The 16,472-nt window shown below is 47.6% G+C and overlaps 1 protein-coding gene across 1 annotated transcript; it reads left to right on the forward strand.

Moving 5' to 3' along the window:
• Positions 1-194: 194 nt before the first annotated feature.
• Positions 195-16,102, forward strand: CNGA4 (cyclic nucleotide gated channel subunit alpha 4). The gene is made up of 5 exons (XM_077299912.1): positions 195-313; positions 3,088-3,195; positions 8,707-8,813; positions 9,179-10,174; positions 15,020-16,102. Exons 1-5 carry the CDS (start codon positions 195-197, stop codon positions 15,409-15,411), a joined length of 1,722 nt encoding a protein of 573 aa, XP_077156027.1. The 3' UTR covers positions 15,412-16,102.
• Positions 16,103-16,472: the final 370 nt, after the last annotated feature.

The following is a 16,472-nucleotide window of genomic DNA, read 5'->3' on the forward strand; positions in this document are numbered from 1 at the left end:
GGAGCTGCCGCTCATTAGCTCTAGTTACTGCTGGTTAGGTCCTCACGTCTGGGCTCAGGTGTGATCTCCCCGGGGGGATCTGTCTCAGCTCCGTTACTAAGGTTTAGTGTCACCTGTGCCTCCGGCAGCGACTGACGTGCAGAAAGCACACATCACAGGGATAGTAATGGTGGCCGGACCCTCTAGCTGCAGCCATGAATACTCTGACCCAGATGATGTCCCATCGAGCCGAGAGGATGAAGGAAGAAGTGAAGATGGAGAAAGAGGAGATCAAAGCCTGGACCAAACCCATGGAGAACGCCGAAAACCCCAGGTATGAGGAATAGGAGATAACTCTGGGGTATGGGGTGTGAGAGAAGACCCCTACTTAATACAGAGAGTTTGTTACAATGTATCAGTAACACAGAATTTATCAGAGAAGACAGTCCTTTGTGAGCTCCATCCTGGATGATTGCTTGTACTGATACATTGTAACAAACCCCATTCCTCCACATTATGGCGGGAAAAACCAAGTGAAACATATTGCCGCACCCATGGTAATTTGTATTTAACACTAAGCCAGGACCCTAAACTTGCCCACTCCTCGATAGGTGCTGAGGGAATGCTACTCACTTGGGTGCGTTGGGAGGCAAAACAACAAGCGTTTCCATTTAGATGTCCATGCTGGTTTATTGCTGCTTCATAAACCAGCCACAAGGAAAATATACGGCCTCCAGTGCCGGCAAAACAAAGGAAACAGTTCCTTATATAAAGTCTCCTAAGAGTCAGTCCTGGTCACACAGGCTGGATAGCATCCAGGATACCCGCTCAGTCTGGAGATTACACATAGGAGGCCTTCTCCATGCACACACAGACCCTGTGTCAAATAATGGACTCCATCATAACATGTAAACAAGACCCAGAGATGTGAACAGCCAGACCCAGCCATCTCTCAGGCTGCCTATAAAACCTGGCCCAGATGCACTAAACAAGCCTCTTAGCACTAAGTGCACTAGAGCAATTCTCCAGGTTTACATCACAGAGGACAACCACCTCCAAGATACATACCTCCCATCAACTATGTGTCCGGCAGCCACCTTACATACCTCCCCTTCTGCCTAAAGCTGTGGGGCTTGGCACCTTCTACTACTGCACATGCTAGCTGCCTTACAGTGCCCACATATATCAAGGAGTGGGAAAATTTAGGGTACTGGCTTAGTGTAAAATAAAAATTACTGTGTATGTGGGGTAATGTACTATGAGGATATCATACTGTGTGTGGGGGGGTAATGTACTGTGGAAACATATTGCATGTGTGGGAATGTACTGTGGGGACGTGAATCTGTATGGGTCATGTCCCCTCAGTACATTCTCCCAAACACAGTATGATGTCCCCACAATACATTCCCCCACACACAGTATGATGTCCAAACAGTACATTCCCTCACACACTGTATGATGTCTCCATAATACATTCCCCCACACACAGTATGATGTCCCCACATTACATTCCCCCACACAGTATGATGTCCTCACAGTACATTCCTCCACACACAGTATGATGTCCTCACAGTACATTTCCCCACACACAGATGTCCACACAGTACTTTCCCCCACACAGTATGATGTTCCCACAGTACATTTCCCCACACACAGTATGATGTCCCCCAGTACATTCCTCACACACAGTATGATGTCCCCACACACAGTATGATGTCCCCACACACAGTATGATATCCCCACAGTACATTCTCCCACACACAGTATGATTTCCCCACACACAGTATGATGTCCCCACACACAGTATGATGTCCCCACACACAGTATGATGTCCCCACAGTACAATCTCCCCACACACAGTATGATGTCTCCACACACAGTATGATGTCCCCACACACAGTATAATGTCCCCACACACAGTATGATGTCCCCACAGTACATTCCCCCACACACAGTATGATGTCCCCACAGTACATTCCCCCACACACAGTATGATGTCCCCACAGTACATTCTCCCCACACACAGTATGATGTCCCCACAGTACATTCCCCCACACACAGTATGATGTCCCCACAGTACATTCTCCCCACACACAGTATGATGTCCCCACAGTACATTCCCCCACACACAGTATGATGTCCCCACAGTACATTCCCTCCACACACTGTATGACGTCCCCACAGTACATTCCCCCCACACACAGTATGATGTCCCCACTGTACATTCCCCACACACAGTATGATGTCCCCAGAGTACATTCCCCCACACACAGTATGATGTTCCCACAGTACATTCTCCCCACTCACAGTATGATGTCCCCACAGTACATTCCCCCACACACAGTATGATGTCCCCACAGTACATTCCCCCACACACAGTATGATGTCTCCACAGTACATTCCCCCACACACAGTATGATGACCCCACAGTACATTCTCCCCACACACAGTATGATGTCCCCACACACAGTATGATGACCCCACAGTACATTCCCTCCACACACTGTATGACGTCCCCACAGTACATTCCCCCACACACAGTATGATGTCCCCACTGTACATTCCCCACACACAGTATGATGTCCCCACAGTACATTCCCCCACACACAGTATGATGTCTCCACAGTACATTCCCCACACACAGTATGATGTCCCCACAGTACATTCCCCCACACACAGTATGATGTCTCCACAGTACATTCCCCCACACACAGTATGATGTTCCCACAGTACATTCTCCCCACACACAGTATGATGACCCCACAGTACATTCCCTCCACACACTGTATGACGTCCCCACAGTACATTCCCCCACACACAGTATGATGTCCCCACTGTACATTCCCCACACACAGTATGATGTCCCCACAGTACATTCCCCACTCACAGTATGATGTCCCCACAGTACATTCCCTCCACACACAGTATGATGTCACCATAGTAAATTTTCCCCAACATACACAGTATGGGGCAGGTTCAGAGGCATGAAACCCTCAGCTGGTTAAAGTGTGATGTCAGTCTGATATTTACCCTTAATGTAAAGAACAATTGTTCTCATTCAATGGTTCATACAGTGATTTATAGGATACCTCTGGTTATCTTTTGCAGCACACAGAAGCGGGCCTGGATCCTGGACCCTGCAGGAAGCTGGTACTATGCCTGGCTCAATATCATGGTCATCCCCATTACATACAACTGGGTGGTCATCATCTGCAGGTAGAGCGAGGCCTGCCACAAGGGGAAAAATATGAATATTGTCACATGTTCTCAGCAACAGCCAGAATACACAGATGCCAAATGAGGAAGAAGCCAGATAGACTGGATGAGGAGAAGCTAGAAAGACAGGATGAGGGAGGAGCTAGAAAGACAGGATGAGGGAGGAGCTAGAAAGACAGGATGAGGAGGAGCTAGAAAGGCAGGATGAGGGAGGAGCTAGAAAGGCAGGATGAGGGAGGAGCTAGAAAGACAGGATGAGGAGGAGCTAGAAAGACAGGATGAGGAGGAGCTAGAAAGACCGGTTGAGGAGGAGCTAGAAAGACCGGTTGAGGAGGAGCTAGAAAGACAGGATGAGGAGGAGCTTATAAATGTGAATTTAGGTTGAAGGACATGGCTTTCTACACACACAATGCAGCTGCGACCCCCCTTTCAGCCGTCCTCCCCCTCTGCATTCCTCCACCCAAAGGCAAAGCCCAGAGAAGCGACACTGGGTAACTTGAACCTAGTGTGTGAGCAGGGTGTGGCTTTAAACTGCAGGTGACCAATCCTGTAAAGCCACTCGTGGTCCCCCCCACTCAGGAATGCCTTTGGGTATGTGTCCACGTTCAGGATTGCATCAGGATTTGGTCAGGATTTTTCATCAGTATTTGTAGCCAAAACCAGGAGTGGGTGATAAATGCAAAAGTGGTGCAGATGTTTCTATTATACTTTTCCTCTAATTGTTCCACTCCTGGTTTTGGCTACAAATACTGATGAAAAATCCTGACCAAATCCTGATGCAATCCTGAACGTGGACACATACCCTTAGTCTGAGACTTTGCAAAAGCGTAAGGGTATGTGTCCACGTTCAGGAAACGCTGCGTTTTTGACACAGCGCTGAGCCGCAGCATCAAAAACGCAGCGTCCAGATGTTACAGCATAGTGGAGGGGATTTAATGAAATCCCGTCTCCACTGTGCATTAAAAAACGCATGCGTTTTTCCCGCAAAAACGCACATGCGGTGCATTTTTTCAGAACGCAGCATGTTGCTACAATGAGCGAAACATGCAGGAACACCGCAGGTGACCTGCCAGTGACCTCAGGTGCATTTTTGGTCAGGATTTTACCAGCATAAAATCCTGACCAAAGCCTGAAGCAAACCTGAATGTGGACACATACCCTAAATATCTCTCAGATCAGTCCATATCATTAACCAGCCCTTTAGTGATGTCACAAGCTCAGGAGTATAGGCCACTATACTCTTAGCCCAGCCTTCAGTCTTGGCCGGTAAGCAAGCTAACACCAGTTTGGCAAAGCTGTTCCATGCATCTGAATGTATTTATCCTCCTAAGCTACAGGCCAGCAAAGATGATTTCATGACATAACCTTTAATTTTTTTTTTCAACGTTAAAGCTATTTTATTTTATAATCTGTAATGTATATACGAATTGTCTCCTTTCAAATATCTTTTTATACTTTGTAAACACTGCCTAATTTTTGATGGAGTCAAATATTTAATTGCTAGCTTGTCTCTTCTGTTCTATAATGAAATGTGCATCCTCTGAAGTGAATTGCGCTACTGATTTGGGTTGGCTTTGGACCCATTAATCGGAGCTGGTGGCAGCATACTTTGTTCTGTGCGATTGGGAATCTTTGTAGCAATGGCGGCGTTGATAATTATTGTTCCCGCCTGCGTGGGAGTAGTTATACCGCCCTCGCTCCAGTGTGCCCAATAGCAAGTACACAGCAGGCAGCCTTTCTGGTGACTAATTACCCTAGGTGCAGTACCTGGTCTGACCTGAGGGTAAGGGGGCGCCAGAGAACTGCAAGTCCCAAACCGGAACTGGGAAGTGGGATATAGATAAATCCTCTTCAGAAGGAACCAGGGGCAACCAAACAACCCCGGTCCATGACAAATGGGTGTGAGTGTTGGGTATGATAAAGATATCCTCCCCGGGATCCCTGACATACTGCTGGGAACCGTGACCTAGTGTTGGCAGCACGGTGTGAACCATGACACAGGATAAGGGAGGAGCTAGTACGACAGGATGAGGGAGGAGATTGAAAGACAGCATGAGGGAGGAGCTAGAAAGACACGATGAGGGAAGATCTAGAAAGACAGGATGAGGAGGAGCTAGAAAGACAGGATGAGGAGGAGCTAGAAAGACAGCATGAGGAGGAGCTAGAAAGACAGGATGAGGGATGAGCTGGAACAACAGGATGATGGAGGATCTAGAAAGACATAATAAGGAGGAGCTAGAAAGACAGGATGAGGGAGAAGATAGAAAGACAGGAGGAGGGAGAAGCTAGAAAGACAGGATGAGTAGAAGTTAGAAGGACAGGGTAAGGGAAGAGCTAGAAAGACAGGATAAGGGAGGAGCTATAAAGACAGGATGAGGGAGGAGCTGGAAAGACAGGATGAGGGATGAGCTAGAAAGAATAAGGGAGGAGCTAGAAAGACAGGATGAGGGAGGAGCTATAAAGACAGGATGACAGAAGAGCTAGAACGACATGATGAGGGAGGAGCCAGATAGGATGAGTAGGAGCTAGAAAGAAAGGATGAGGATAAGCTAGAAAAACGATATGAGGAGCTAGAAAGATAGGATGAGGAGGAGCTAGAAAGACAAGATGAGAAGCTAGAAAGACAAGATAAGAAGCTTGAAACACAGGACGAGGGAAGATCTAGAAAGACAAGATGAGAAGCTAGAAAGACAAGATGAGAAGCTTGAAACACAGGACGAGGGAAGATCTAGAAAGACAACATGAGAAGCTAGAAAGACAGGATGAGGGAGGAGCCAGATAGACTGGATGAAGGAGGAGCCATAGAGAAAAGATGAGGGAGGAGTCAGAGACAGCTAACATAGAAAAAAACTCAGAAAAAACACATACCAAGTGATAAAGCCTTCCTAATACCCTGTCTGATGACAAATGCACACTTAGCAGGATGCAGCAGGCCTCCACTGATAAAGGCTAGGTGCGGCACGAGTGCAAACTACTTGATAAAAACAACCACCCCTATCCTCCAAACATTGCAGGGGTTGGCTGCCTAGTAGAAAAAATGCACATTGATATGACTCACATAGGACGCCAGTCACACTGATAGGTGTGGTGCACAGTGTCTGGTATGCAACCTATTAATGACGCCCCTTGTATTAACAGGCGGGCTGCCCAGCACTATAATATGCAGCACACGGTGACAAACGCCCCCCCAAAAAAACCTAACCAACATAAAAAGGCCTGGCCACATCCTGCAAAAAAGGATATGATATAGTGCAAAAAAATGTGAAAAAAAATGTATGCAAATGATAAACACATACACTATATGAGGTATTGGTTTATTATTTTGGCCAAAACAACGTAAGCCCGCAACCCAAAGTCAAGGGTATCATATGCATACATTTTTTTGCACTATATCATATCCTTTTTTGCAGGATGTGGCCAGGCCTTTTTATGTTGGTTAGGTTTTTTTGGGGGGGCGTTTGTCACCGTGTGCTGCATATTATAGTGCTGGGCAGCCCGCCTGTTAATACAAGGGGCGTCATTAATAGGTTGCATACCAGACACTGTGCACCACACCTATCAGTGTGACTGGCGTCCTATGTGAGTCATATCAATGTGCATTTTTTTCTACTAGGCAGCCAACCCCTGCAATGTTTGGAGGATAGGGGTGGTTGTTTTTATCAAGTAGTTTGCACTCGTGCCGCACCTAGCCTTTATCAGTGGAGGCCTGCTGCATCCTGCTAAGTGTGCATTTGTCATCAGACAGGGTATTAGGAAGGCTTTATCACTTGGTATGTGTTTTTTCGGAGGAGTCAGAGAGCAAGGTGAGGAGGAGCTAGAAAGTATGAAGGAGGAGCCATAGAGACAGGTTAAGGGAGGAGCCAGAGAGAAAAGATGAGGGAACAGCCAGAGAGCCAGGATGAGGAGGAGCTAGATAGACAGGCTAAGGGAGGAGCTGGAAAGACAGAATGAGGAGCTAGAAACAGGATGAGGAGGAGCTAGAAAGACAAGATGAGGGAGGAGCTAGAAAGACAGGATGAGGAGCCAGAACAACAGGATGAGGAGGAGCTATAAAGACAGGATAAGGGAGGAGCTAGAAAGACACGAGGAGGAGCTAGAAGGAGCATGAGGGAGGAGCTAGAAAGACAGCATGAGGGAGGAGCTAGAAAGACAGGATGAGGAAGAGCTAGAAAGACAGGATGAGGAAGAGCTAGATAGACGAGGGAGGATCTAGAAAGATAGGATGAGGAGGAGCTTGAATGAGCATGAGGGTGGACCTAGAAAAACAAGATGAGAAGCTAGAAAGACAGAATGAGGGAGGAGCCAGATAGACTGGATGAAGTCAGAGCCAGAGAGAAAAGATGAGGGAGGAGTCAGCCAGGATGAGGAGGAGCTAGAAAGACAGCATGAGGGAGGAGCTAGAAAGAGCATGAGGGAGGAGCTAGAAAGAGCATGAGGGAGGAGCCAGATAGACAAGATGAGAAGCTAGAAAGACAGAATGAGGGAGGAGCCTGAGAGACTGGATGAAGGAAGAGCCTAGACACAGGATAAAGGAGGAGCCAGAGAAAAAAGATGAGGAAGGAGCCAGAGAGAGAAGATGAAGGAATCAGAAAGACAGGATGAGGAGGAGCCAGAGAAACAGGATGAGGGAGGATGTAGAGATATAGAATGAGGAAAGAGACAGAGAGACATGATGAGGAAAGAGAGGCCCATTATTCACCATGTAATGTGTTCTCGTGCAAAGTGCCTCCTGTGTAATTGACCTGTAGTGTGTAATCCCATGTAATGAGCATCTTGTGTATTATTACTCCATATAACGTGCCCCTCCGTGCAGTGTGCTCCCTGTGCAGTGTGTTCCGTGCAGTGTGCTCCCTGTGCAGTGTGCCTCCCGTGCAGTGTGCCCCCCTTGCAGTGTGCCCCCGTGCAGTGTGCTTCCTGTGCAGTGTGCCCCGTGCAGTGTGCCTCCCGTGCAGTGTGCCCCCGTGCAGTGTGCCTCCCGTGCAGTGTGCCCCCCTTGCAGTGTGCCCCCGTGCAGTGTGCCTCCCGTGCAGTGTGCCCCCGTGCAGTGTGCCTCCCGTGCAGTGTGCCCCCGTGCAGTGTGCCTCCCGTGCAGTGTGCCCCCGTGCAGGGTGCTTCCCGTGCAGTGTGCCCCGTGCAGTGTGCCCCGTGCAGTGTGCCTCCCGTGCAGTGTGCTCCCCGTGCAGTGTGCCCCTGTGCAGTGTGCTCCCCGTGCAGTGTGCCCCGTGCAGTGTGCTCCCCATGCAGTGTGCCCCGTGCAGTGTGCTCCCCGTGCAGTGTGCTCCCCGTGCAGTGTGCCCCCCGTGCAGTGTGCCCCCGTGCAGTGTGCTCCCCGTGCAGTGTGCTCCCCGTGCAGTGTGCCCCCCCGAGCAGTGTGCCCCTGTGCAGTGTGCCCCCGTGCAGTGTGCCCTGGCGAGATCTTCGGCCCCGAGCTTTCTGGTCACTGTTCATGGATTGTGCAGAGCTCTGTACTATTTGGCGGAATGCACTGATATCTGCCCCGTGTCCCCCCAGGTCCTGCTTCACTGAGCTCCAGTATCGCCACCTCCTGGTGTGGCTGAGCCTGGATTACCTGTGCGACACGCTGTACATCATGGACATCATCGCCAACTTCCACACAGGTGCGTCACATGGTCGTACTCCAGTGCACTACCCGCAGATTGTATGCAGCTCTGGAGGTGACTGGAGGATGAGACATGATGTAACAGCAGAATAGTGCAGCTCTGGAGGTGACTGGAGGATAAGACACGATGTAACAGCAGAATAGTGCAGCTATGGAGGTGACTGGAGGATAAGACATGATATAACAGTAGAATAGTGAGTGCAGCTCTGGGGGTGACTGGAGGATAAGACCTAACGTAACTGCAGGATAGTGAGCGCAGCTCTGGGGGTGACTGGAGCATGAGGCGGTGTACGGTGGTCAGTCCCGGATGGGCACCGGTGGAACATTCTTACACCTGATGACACATCCCCGTTTTCTCCGCAGGTTTTTTGCAGGAAGGCATACTGGTCACCGATAGACGGCTGATCGCGGGTCAGTACGTCCGTTCTTCTAGATTCCGCTGGGACCTTCTCTCCGTCCTTCCCACTGACTTCCTGTATTTTCGGTTTGGCATTAACGTTCCCGCCGTCCGCGTCAATCGATTTCTCCGTTTCCACCGTCTGTTTGAGTCGTTTGATCGGACGGAGACGCGGATCCCCTACCCCAATGTCTTCCGAATCTCCAAGCTCATCACCTACATCTTCGTGGTCATTCACTGGAACAGCTGCATCTACTTCGCTCTCTCTAGTTATGTGGGTTTCGGGAAGGATGAATGGGTGTACCCCAACATCTCGGACCCTGAGTTTGGACATCTGGGGCGTCAGTACCTGTACAGCTTCTACTTCTCCACCCTCATCCTCACCACGGTGGGGGACATCCCAGCCCCGATGCAGGAGGAGGAGTACATCTTCATGGTGGTGGACTTCCTAATTGCTGTCCTTGGATTCGCCACCATTATGGGCAGCATCAGCTCTGTGGTCTCCAACCTGAACAGCGCGGACAAGTCCTTCTACCCCAACTACGACCAGGTCAAGCTGTACATGAAGATGTACAAGGTGAACCGGAGCCTGAAGAAGAAGGTTATTGCCTGGCACCAGCACCTGCAGATCAACAAGAAACTGACCAACGAGGACCAGATATTGCAGAATTTGCCGGAGAAGTTGCGGGTGGAGGTGGCCGTCAGTGTCCACATGTCCACGCTCAGTAAAGTGCAGATCTTCCAGCACTGCGAAAAGAGTCTTCTGGAAGAGCTGGTGCTGAAGCTAAAGCCCCAAGTCTACAGCCCTGGGGAGTACGTGTGCAAGAAGGGGGACATCGGCCGAGAAATGTACATCATCAAGGAGGGAAAGCTGGCTGTGGTGGCCGATGACGGGGTCACGCAGTTTGCAGTCCTTGGGGAAGGCATGTACTTCGGAGAGATCAGCATCCTCAATATAAAAGGTGAGCTACAAGTTATAACTGTGAGGATGAGGCATGAATGTTAGGTGCTGTGCCCCTCCGATCAGCATGGCTGCATGGATAATGTGAAGATGTCATTAGGAAGGCGCTGAATCTAGCACCACAATGACATTACCAAGAACTGGATGTTCCTCAAAAATTGACAAAGAGTCAAGAAGAACATTGCTGTGGAATGCTGCAAAGAGTCTAAGGGTAATATTAACCCCTTAAGCCCCGAGGGTGGTTTGCACGTTAATGACCGGGCCAATTTTTACAATTCCGACCACTGTCCCTTTATGAGGTTATAACTCTGGAACGCTTCAACAGATCTTGGCGATTCTGACACTGTTTTCTCGTGATATATTGTCCTTCATGATAGTGGTAAAATTTCTTTGATATTACCTGCGTTTATTTGTGAAAAAAAACAGAAATTTGCCAAAAATTTTGAAAATTTCGCAATTTTACAACTTTGATTTTTCATGTCCTTTAATCACAGAGATATGTCACACAAAATACTTAATAAGTAACATTTCCCACATGTCTACTTTACATCAGCACAATTTTGGAACCAAACTTTTTTTTGTTAGGGAGTTATAAGGGTTAAAAGTTGACCAGCAATTTCTCATTTTTACAACACCATTTTTTTTTTAGGGACCACATCTCATTTGAAGTCATTTTGAGGGGTCTATATGATAGAAAATACCCAAATACCCAAGTGTGACACCATTCTAAAAACTGCCCCTCAAGGTGCTCAAAACCACATTCAAGAAGTTTATTAGCCCTTCAGGTGTTTCACAGGAATTTTTGGAATGTTTAAATAAAAATGAACATTTAACTTTTTTTCACACAAAATTTATTTCAGCTCCAATTTGTTTTATTTTACCAAGGATAACAGGAGAAAATGGACCCCAAAAGTTGTTGTACAATTTGTCCTGAGTACGCTGATACCCCATATGTGGGTGTAAACCATTGTTTGGGCGCAGGGCAGAGCTCGGAAGGGAAGGAGCGCCATTTGACTTTTCAATGCAAAATTGACTGGAATTGAGATGGGACGTCATGTTGCGTTTGGAGAGCCCCTGATGTGCCTAAACATTGAAACCCCCGACAAGTGACACTATTTTGGAAAGTAGACCCCCTAAGGAACTTATCTAGATGTGTGGTGAGCACTTTGACCCACCAAGTGCTTCACAGAAGTTTTTAATGCAGAGCCGTTAAAATAAAAAAATCACATTTTTTCACAAAAATGATCTTTTCGCCCCCAATTTTTTATTTTCCCAAGGGTAAGAGAAGAAATTGGACCCCAAAAGTTGTTGTGCAATTTGTCCTGAGTATGCTGATACCCGATATGTGGGGGTAAACGACTGTTTGGGTGCATGGCAGAGCTCGGAAGGGAAGGAGCGCCGTTTGACTTTTCAATGCAAAATTGACTGGAATTGAGATGGTACACCATGTTGTGTTTGGAGAGCCCCTGATGTGCCTAAACATTAAAACCCCCCACAAGTGACACCATTTTGGAAAGTAGACCCCCTAAGGAACTTATATAGATGTGTTTTGAGAGCTTTGAAACCCCAAGTGTTTCACTACAGTTTATAACGCAGAGCCGTGAAAATAAAAATTCTTTTTTTTTTCACAAAAATGATTTTTTAGCCCCCAGTTTTGTATTTTGACAAGGGTAACAGGATAAATTGGACCCCAAAAGTTGTTGTCCAATTTGTCCTGAGTACGCTGATACCCCATATGTGGGGGGGAACCACCGTTTGGGCGCATGGCAGAGCTCGGAAGGGAATTTGGAATGCAGACTTAGATGGATTGGTCTGCAGGCGTCACATTGCATTTGCAGAGCCCCTGATGTACCTAAACAGCAGAAACCCCCCACAAGTGACCCCATATTGGAAACTAGACCCCCCAAGGAACTTATCTAGATGTGTTGTGAGAACTTTGAACCCCAAGTGTTTCACTACAGTGTACAACGCAGAGCCGTGAAAATAAAATATCTTTTTTTCCCCACAAAAATGATTTTTAGCCCCCCAAATTTTCCCAAGGGTAACAAGAGAACTTGGACCCCAAAAGTTGTTGTCCAATTTGTCCCAAGTACGCTGATACCCCATATGTTGGGGTAAACCCCTGTTTGGGCGCACGGGAGAGCTCGGAAGGGAAGGAGCACTGTTTTACTTTTTCAATGCAGAATTGGCTGGAATTGAGATCGGACGCCATGTCGCGTTTGGTGAGCCCCTGATGTGCCTAAACAGTGGAAACTCCCCAATTCTAACTGAAACCCTAATCCAAACACACCCCTAACCCTAATCCCAATGGTAACCCTAACCACACCCCTAACCCTGACACACCCCTAACTCTAATCCCAACCGTAAATGTAATCCAAACCCCAACCCTAACTTTAGCCCCAACCCTAACCCTAACTTTTGCCCCAACCCTAACCCTAACTTTAGCCCCAACCCTAACCCTAGCCCTAACCCTAGCCCTAACCCTAGCCCTAACGGGAAAGTGGAAATACATACATTTTTTTAATTTTATTATTTTTCCCTAACTAAGGGGGTGATGAAGGGGAGTTTGATTTACTTTTATAGCGTTTTTTATAGCGGATTTTTATAATTGGCAGCTGTCACACTAAAAGACGCTTTATATAGCAAAAAAAGTTTTTGCGTCTCCACATTTTGAGACCTATAATTTTTCCATATTTTGGTCCACAGAGTCATGTGAGGTCTTGTTTTTTGCGGGACGAGTTGACGTTCTTATTGGTAACATTTTCGGGCATGTGACATTTTTTGATTGCTTTTTATTCCGATTTTTGTGAGGCAGAATGACCCAAACCAGCTATTCATGAATTTCTTTTGGGGGGGGGGCGTTTATACCGTTCTGCGTTTGGTAAAATGGATAAAGCAGTTTTATTCTTCGGGTCAGTACGATTACAGCGATACCTCATTTATATCTTTTTTTATGTTTTGGCGCTTTTATACGATAAAAACTATTTTATAGAAAAAATAATTATTTTGGTATCGCTTTATTCTGAGGACTATAACTTTTTTATTTTTTTGCTGATGATGCTGTATGGCGGCTCGTTTTTTGCGGGACAGGATGACGTTTGCAGCGGTACCATGGTTATTTATATCGTCTTTTTGATCGCGAGTTATTCCACTTTTTGTTTGGCAGTATGATAATAAAGCGTTGTTTTTTGCCTCGTTTTTTTTTTTTTTTACGGTGTTCACTGAAGGGGTTAACTAGTGGGACAGTTTTACAGGTCAGGTCATTGCGGATGCGGCGATACTAAATATGTGTACTTTTATTGTTTTTTTTTATTTAGATAAAGAAATGTATTTATGGGAATAATATTTTTTTTTTCTTTATTTAGGAATTTTTTTTTTTTTTTTACACATGTGGAATTTTTTTTTAAACTTTTTTACTTTGTCCCAGGGGGGGACATCACAGATCGCTGATCTGACAGTTTGCACAGCACTCTGTCAGATCAGCAATCTGACTTACAGCACTGCAGGCTTACCAGCGCCTGCTCTGGACCCAGAAGTAGTCCCTGCAGGAGCCGGATGCAGCCCCGCGGCCATTTTGGATCCGGGCACCTGCAGGGAGGAGGTGGTAAGAGACCTCGGAGCAACGCGATCACATCGCGTTGCTCCGGGGGTCTCAGGGAAGCACGCAGGGAGCCCCCTCCCTGCGCGATGCTTCCCTATACCGCCGGAACACTGCGATCATGTTTGATCGCAGTGTGCTGGGAGCTAATGTGCTGGGGACGGTCTGTGACCGCTCCTGGCACATAGTGCCGGATGTCAGCTGCGATAGTCAGCTGACACCCGGCCGCGATCGGCCGCGCTCCCCCCGTGAGCACGGCCGATCGCATATGACGTACTATCCTGTCACTGGGAATTAAGTCCCAGGTCACCTTGACGGGATAGTACGTCATATGGGATTAAGGGAAATGCAGTCATTTCTGGCCAGTCCTATTTGTGTCCTGCATGTGACCACAATATCCCGTATTCTTCATTCTTCGGGGTGAAGACGGAGTCTTTTCTTGCAAAGCCTCCAGACCCAGCGATGTGTTACCAAAACCTCCATCACATTGGCAAGAAGCAGTAAATGTGTTCTGTCTGATCAGACCAAGGGGGTACGCTGTGGCCACAATCCCAGAAGGCACAAAGCCGACACTGGTCATCACCAGAAGACCATCATCCCCACAGTGAGGCATGGTGGGGGCTGCATTGTGATTTGGGGCTAGTTTTCGTCAGCTGGAACTGGGGCTTTAGCCAACGGGGAGGGGATTATGATCAGTTCCAAGTATCAGACAATTTTACAATCAGAACCTTCCGGCCTCTGTTATAAAGCTGAAGTTGAGGAGGAATTTCATTTTTCTGCAGTCAGTGCCCCTAGGTGACCTCCAAGTCAGCAAAAGATCAGCTTCTCCAAAAGACAGAAGTTCTGAAACATCCGAGTTCAGAGCTGAACCCAAGGGACAATCTGTGGTGACCTGAAGAGGAATCTGTTCACATTAGATAACATCCCATCTGACAGATGTGGAGCTGCTGAAAGGAGAAGGGAGCAATTCTAGATGTGCCACTCTGAAAAAAGGGGAAAAAGTTCTGAAATGTTTATTTGTTGTATTTTTTATATGCTAAAAACCTGGTATTTTTCAGGGGTGTGTAGACGTTGCTCTCCACTGTTTGTGGCTGTTGTTACATAAGGCTCTGAAGCCTGGATGTGACCTCCTGCGATCCCCTCAGAGATCAGAGCCATAGTCCTGCAGTGGTATGGCGGCACATGTTCTTCTCTGTGTAGGGCAGTATTACGGTACTTTTATTCTTGTACGTCTCTTTTATCTTGCAGGTAACACGTCTGGGAACCGCAGGACTGCAAACATCAGAAGCATCGGCTATTCCGATCTGTTCTGTCTTTCCAAGGAAGACCTAACGGATGTCCTCACCGAGTACCCTGATGCCAAGGCCATGCTGGAGGAGAAGGGCAGAGAGATTCTGCTCAAGATGAATAAACTGGATGAAAACCTGGCCGCGGAGCTGGTGGCCAAACACCAAGAGCTGGAGCACAAGCTGAAGAGGCTGGAGGTCAACCTGGAGTCTCTGCAGACGAAGCTGGCCCGACTCCTGGCCGAGCTCGAGTCCAGCGCTGTCAAAATGTGTCAGAGGATCAAACGCCTGGAGTGGGAGATAAGTCTGTGGGAGGCAGAGGAGACTGTGGAGGGGCCCGAAGCCGGACAGTGACACCAGGCGTCAAGCTTCATGTCAAAGAGGAGGAAGAAAGGTGGAGACAGATGGTAGACTATCCACAATTGTCCAATCCCGGGGCAAGGAAGATGGCAAGTGTCTCCCACAGATCCCCCATAAGTGTGTAATCCACAGATCCCCCATAACAGTGCATCATCCACAGATCCCCCCATAACAGTGCATCATCCACAGATCACCATAACAGTGCGTCATCCACAGGTCCCCCATAACAGTGTGTCATCCACAGATCCCCCATAACAGTGCATCATCCACAGATCCCCCATAACAGTGCATCATCCACAGATCACCATAACAGTGCGTCATCCACAGATCCCCCATAACAGTGCGTCATCCACAGATCCCCCATAACAGTGCGTCATCCACAGATCCCCATAACAGTGCATTATCCACAGATCCCCATAACAGTGTGTCTCCCACAGATCCCCCATAACCGTGCATCATCCACAGATCCCCCATAATAGTGTGTCTCCCACAGATCCCCCATAACCGTGCATCATCCACAGATCCCCCATAACAGTGAATCATCCACAGATCCCCCAAAACAATGCATCATCCACAGATCCCCCATAACCGTGCGTCATCCTCAGATCCTTCTTCAAGGGACAGATGGGAATGGAGTAGGACAGAGGAGTCTGGCTAAAGGAGTTTGGAGGACGAGAAAAATCTGAAAGAGGCGAACGGGGGAGTCTGAAAGAAGAAATTGGGATCTTGAGGGCATGGTGGGGTTTTGAGTGGTGATAGAAAAATCTATAAGTCATAAAAAAGCTAAAAGTGACAGAGGAGTCTTCAGAATAAGAGCGGGATCTGGAGATAGAATAATGGGACTGGAGGAAGACAGAAATCTCTACATGGAATAGAGGTTTGATGGGGACAAAACTGTCCACAGGGAACATTTGGGTCATGAAGATAATGGAGGGGTCTAGTTGGGTGAAAGGATTCTGAAGTCTGAAGTGGGTGAGAAGATTCGAAGAGGTACAGTGGAGTCTGGAGAAGATGAAGGTTTCTGTAGGGGCAGAGGAGTTTTAAAAGGGATACAA

This window comes from Ranitomeya variabilis, chromosome 3, assembly GCF_051348905.1.
Source record: "Ranitomeya variabilis isolate aRanVar5 chromosome 3, aRanVar5.hap1, whole genome shotgun sequence".
In the NCBI taxonomy this organism is placed as follows: domain Eukaryota; kingdom Metazoa; phylum Chordata; class Amphibia; order Anura; family Dendrobatidae; genus Ranitomeya; species Ranitomeya variabilis.

Excerpts from the sequence above, each read along its gene's own strand:
- CNGA4 (XM_077299912.1), top strand. The coding sequence starts at position 195 with ATGAATACTCTGACCCAGATGATGTCCCATCGAGCCGAGAGGATGAAG. Across the intron at positions 3,196-8,706 it reads TGGGTGGTCATCATCTGCAG|GTCCTGCTTCACTGAGCTCC; the intron begins GTAGAGCGAGGC and ends GTGTCCCCCCAG. Across the intron at positions 8,814-9,178 it reads CATCGCCAACTTCCACACAG|GTTTTTTGCAGGAAGGCATA; the intron begins GTGCGTCACATG and ends TTTTCTCCGCAG.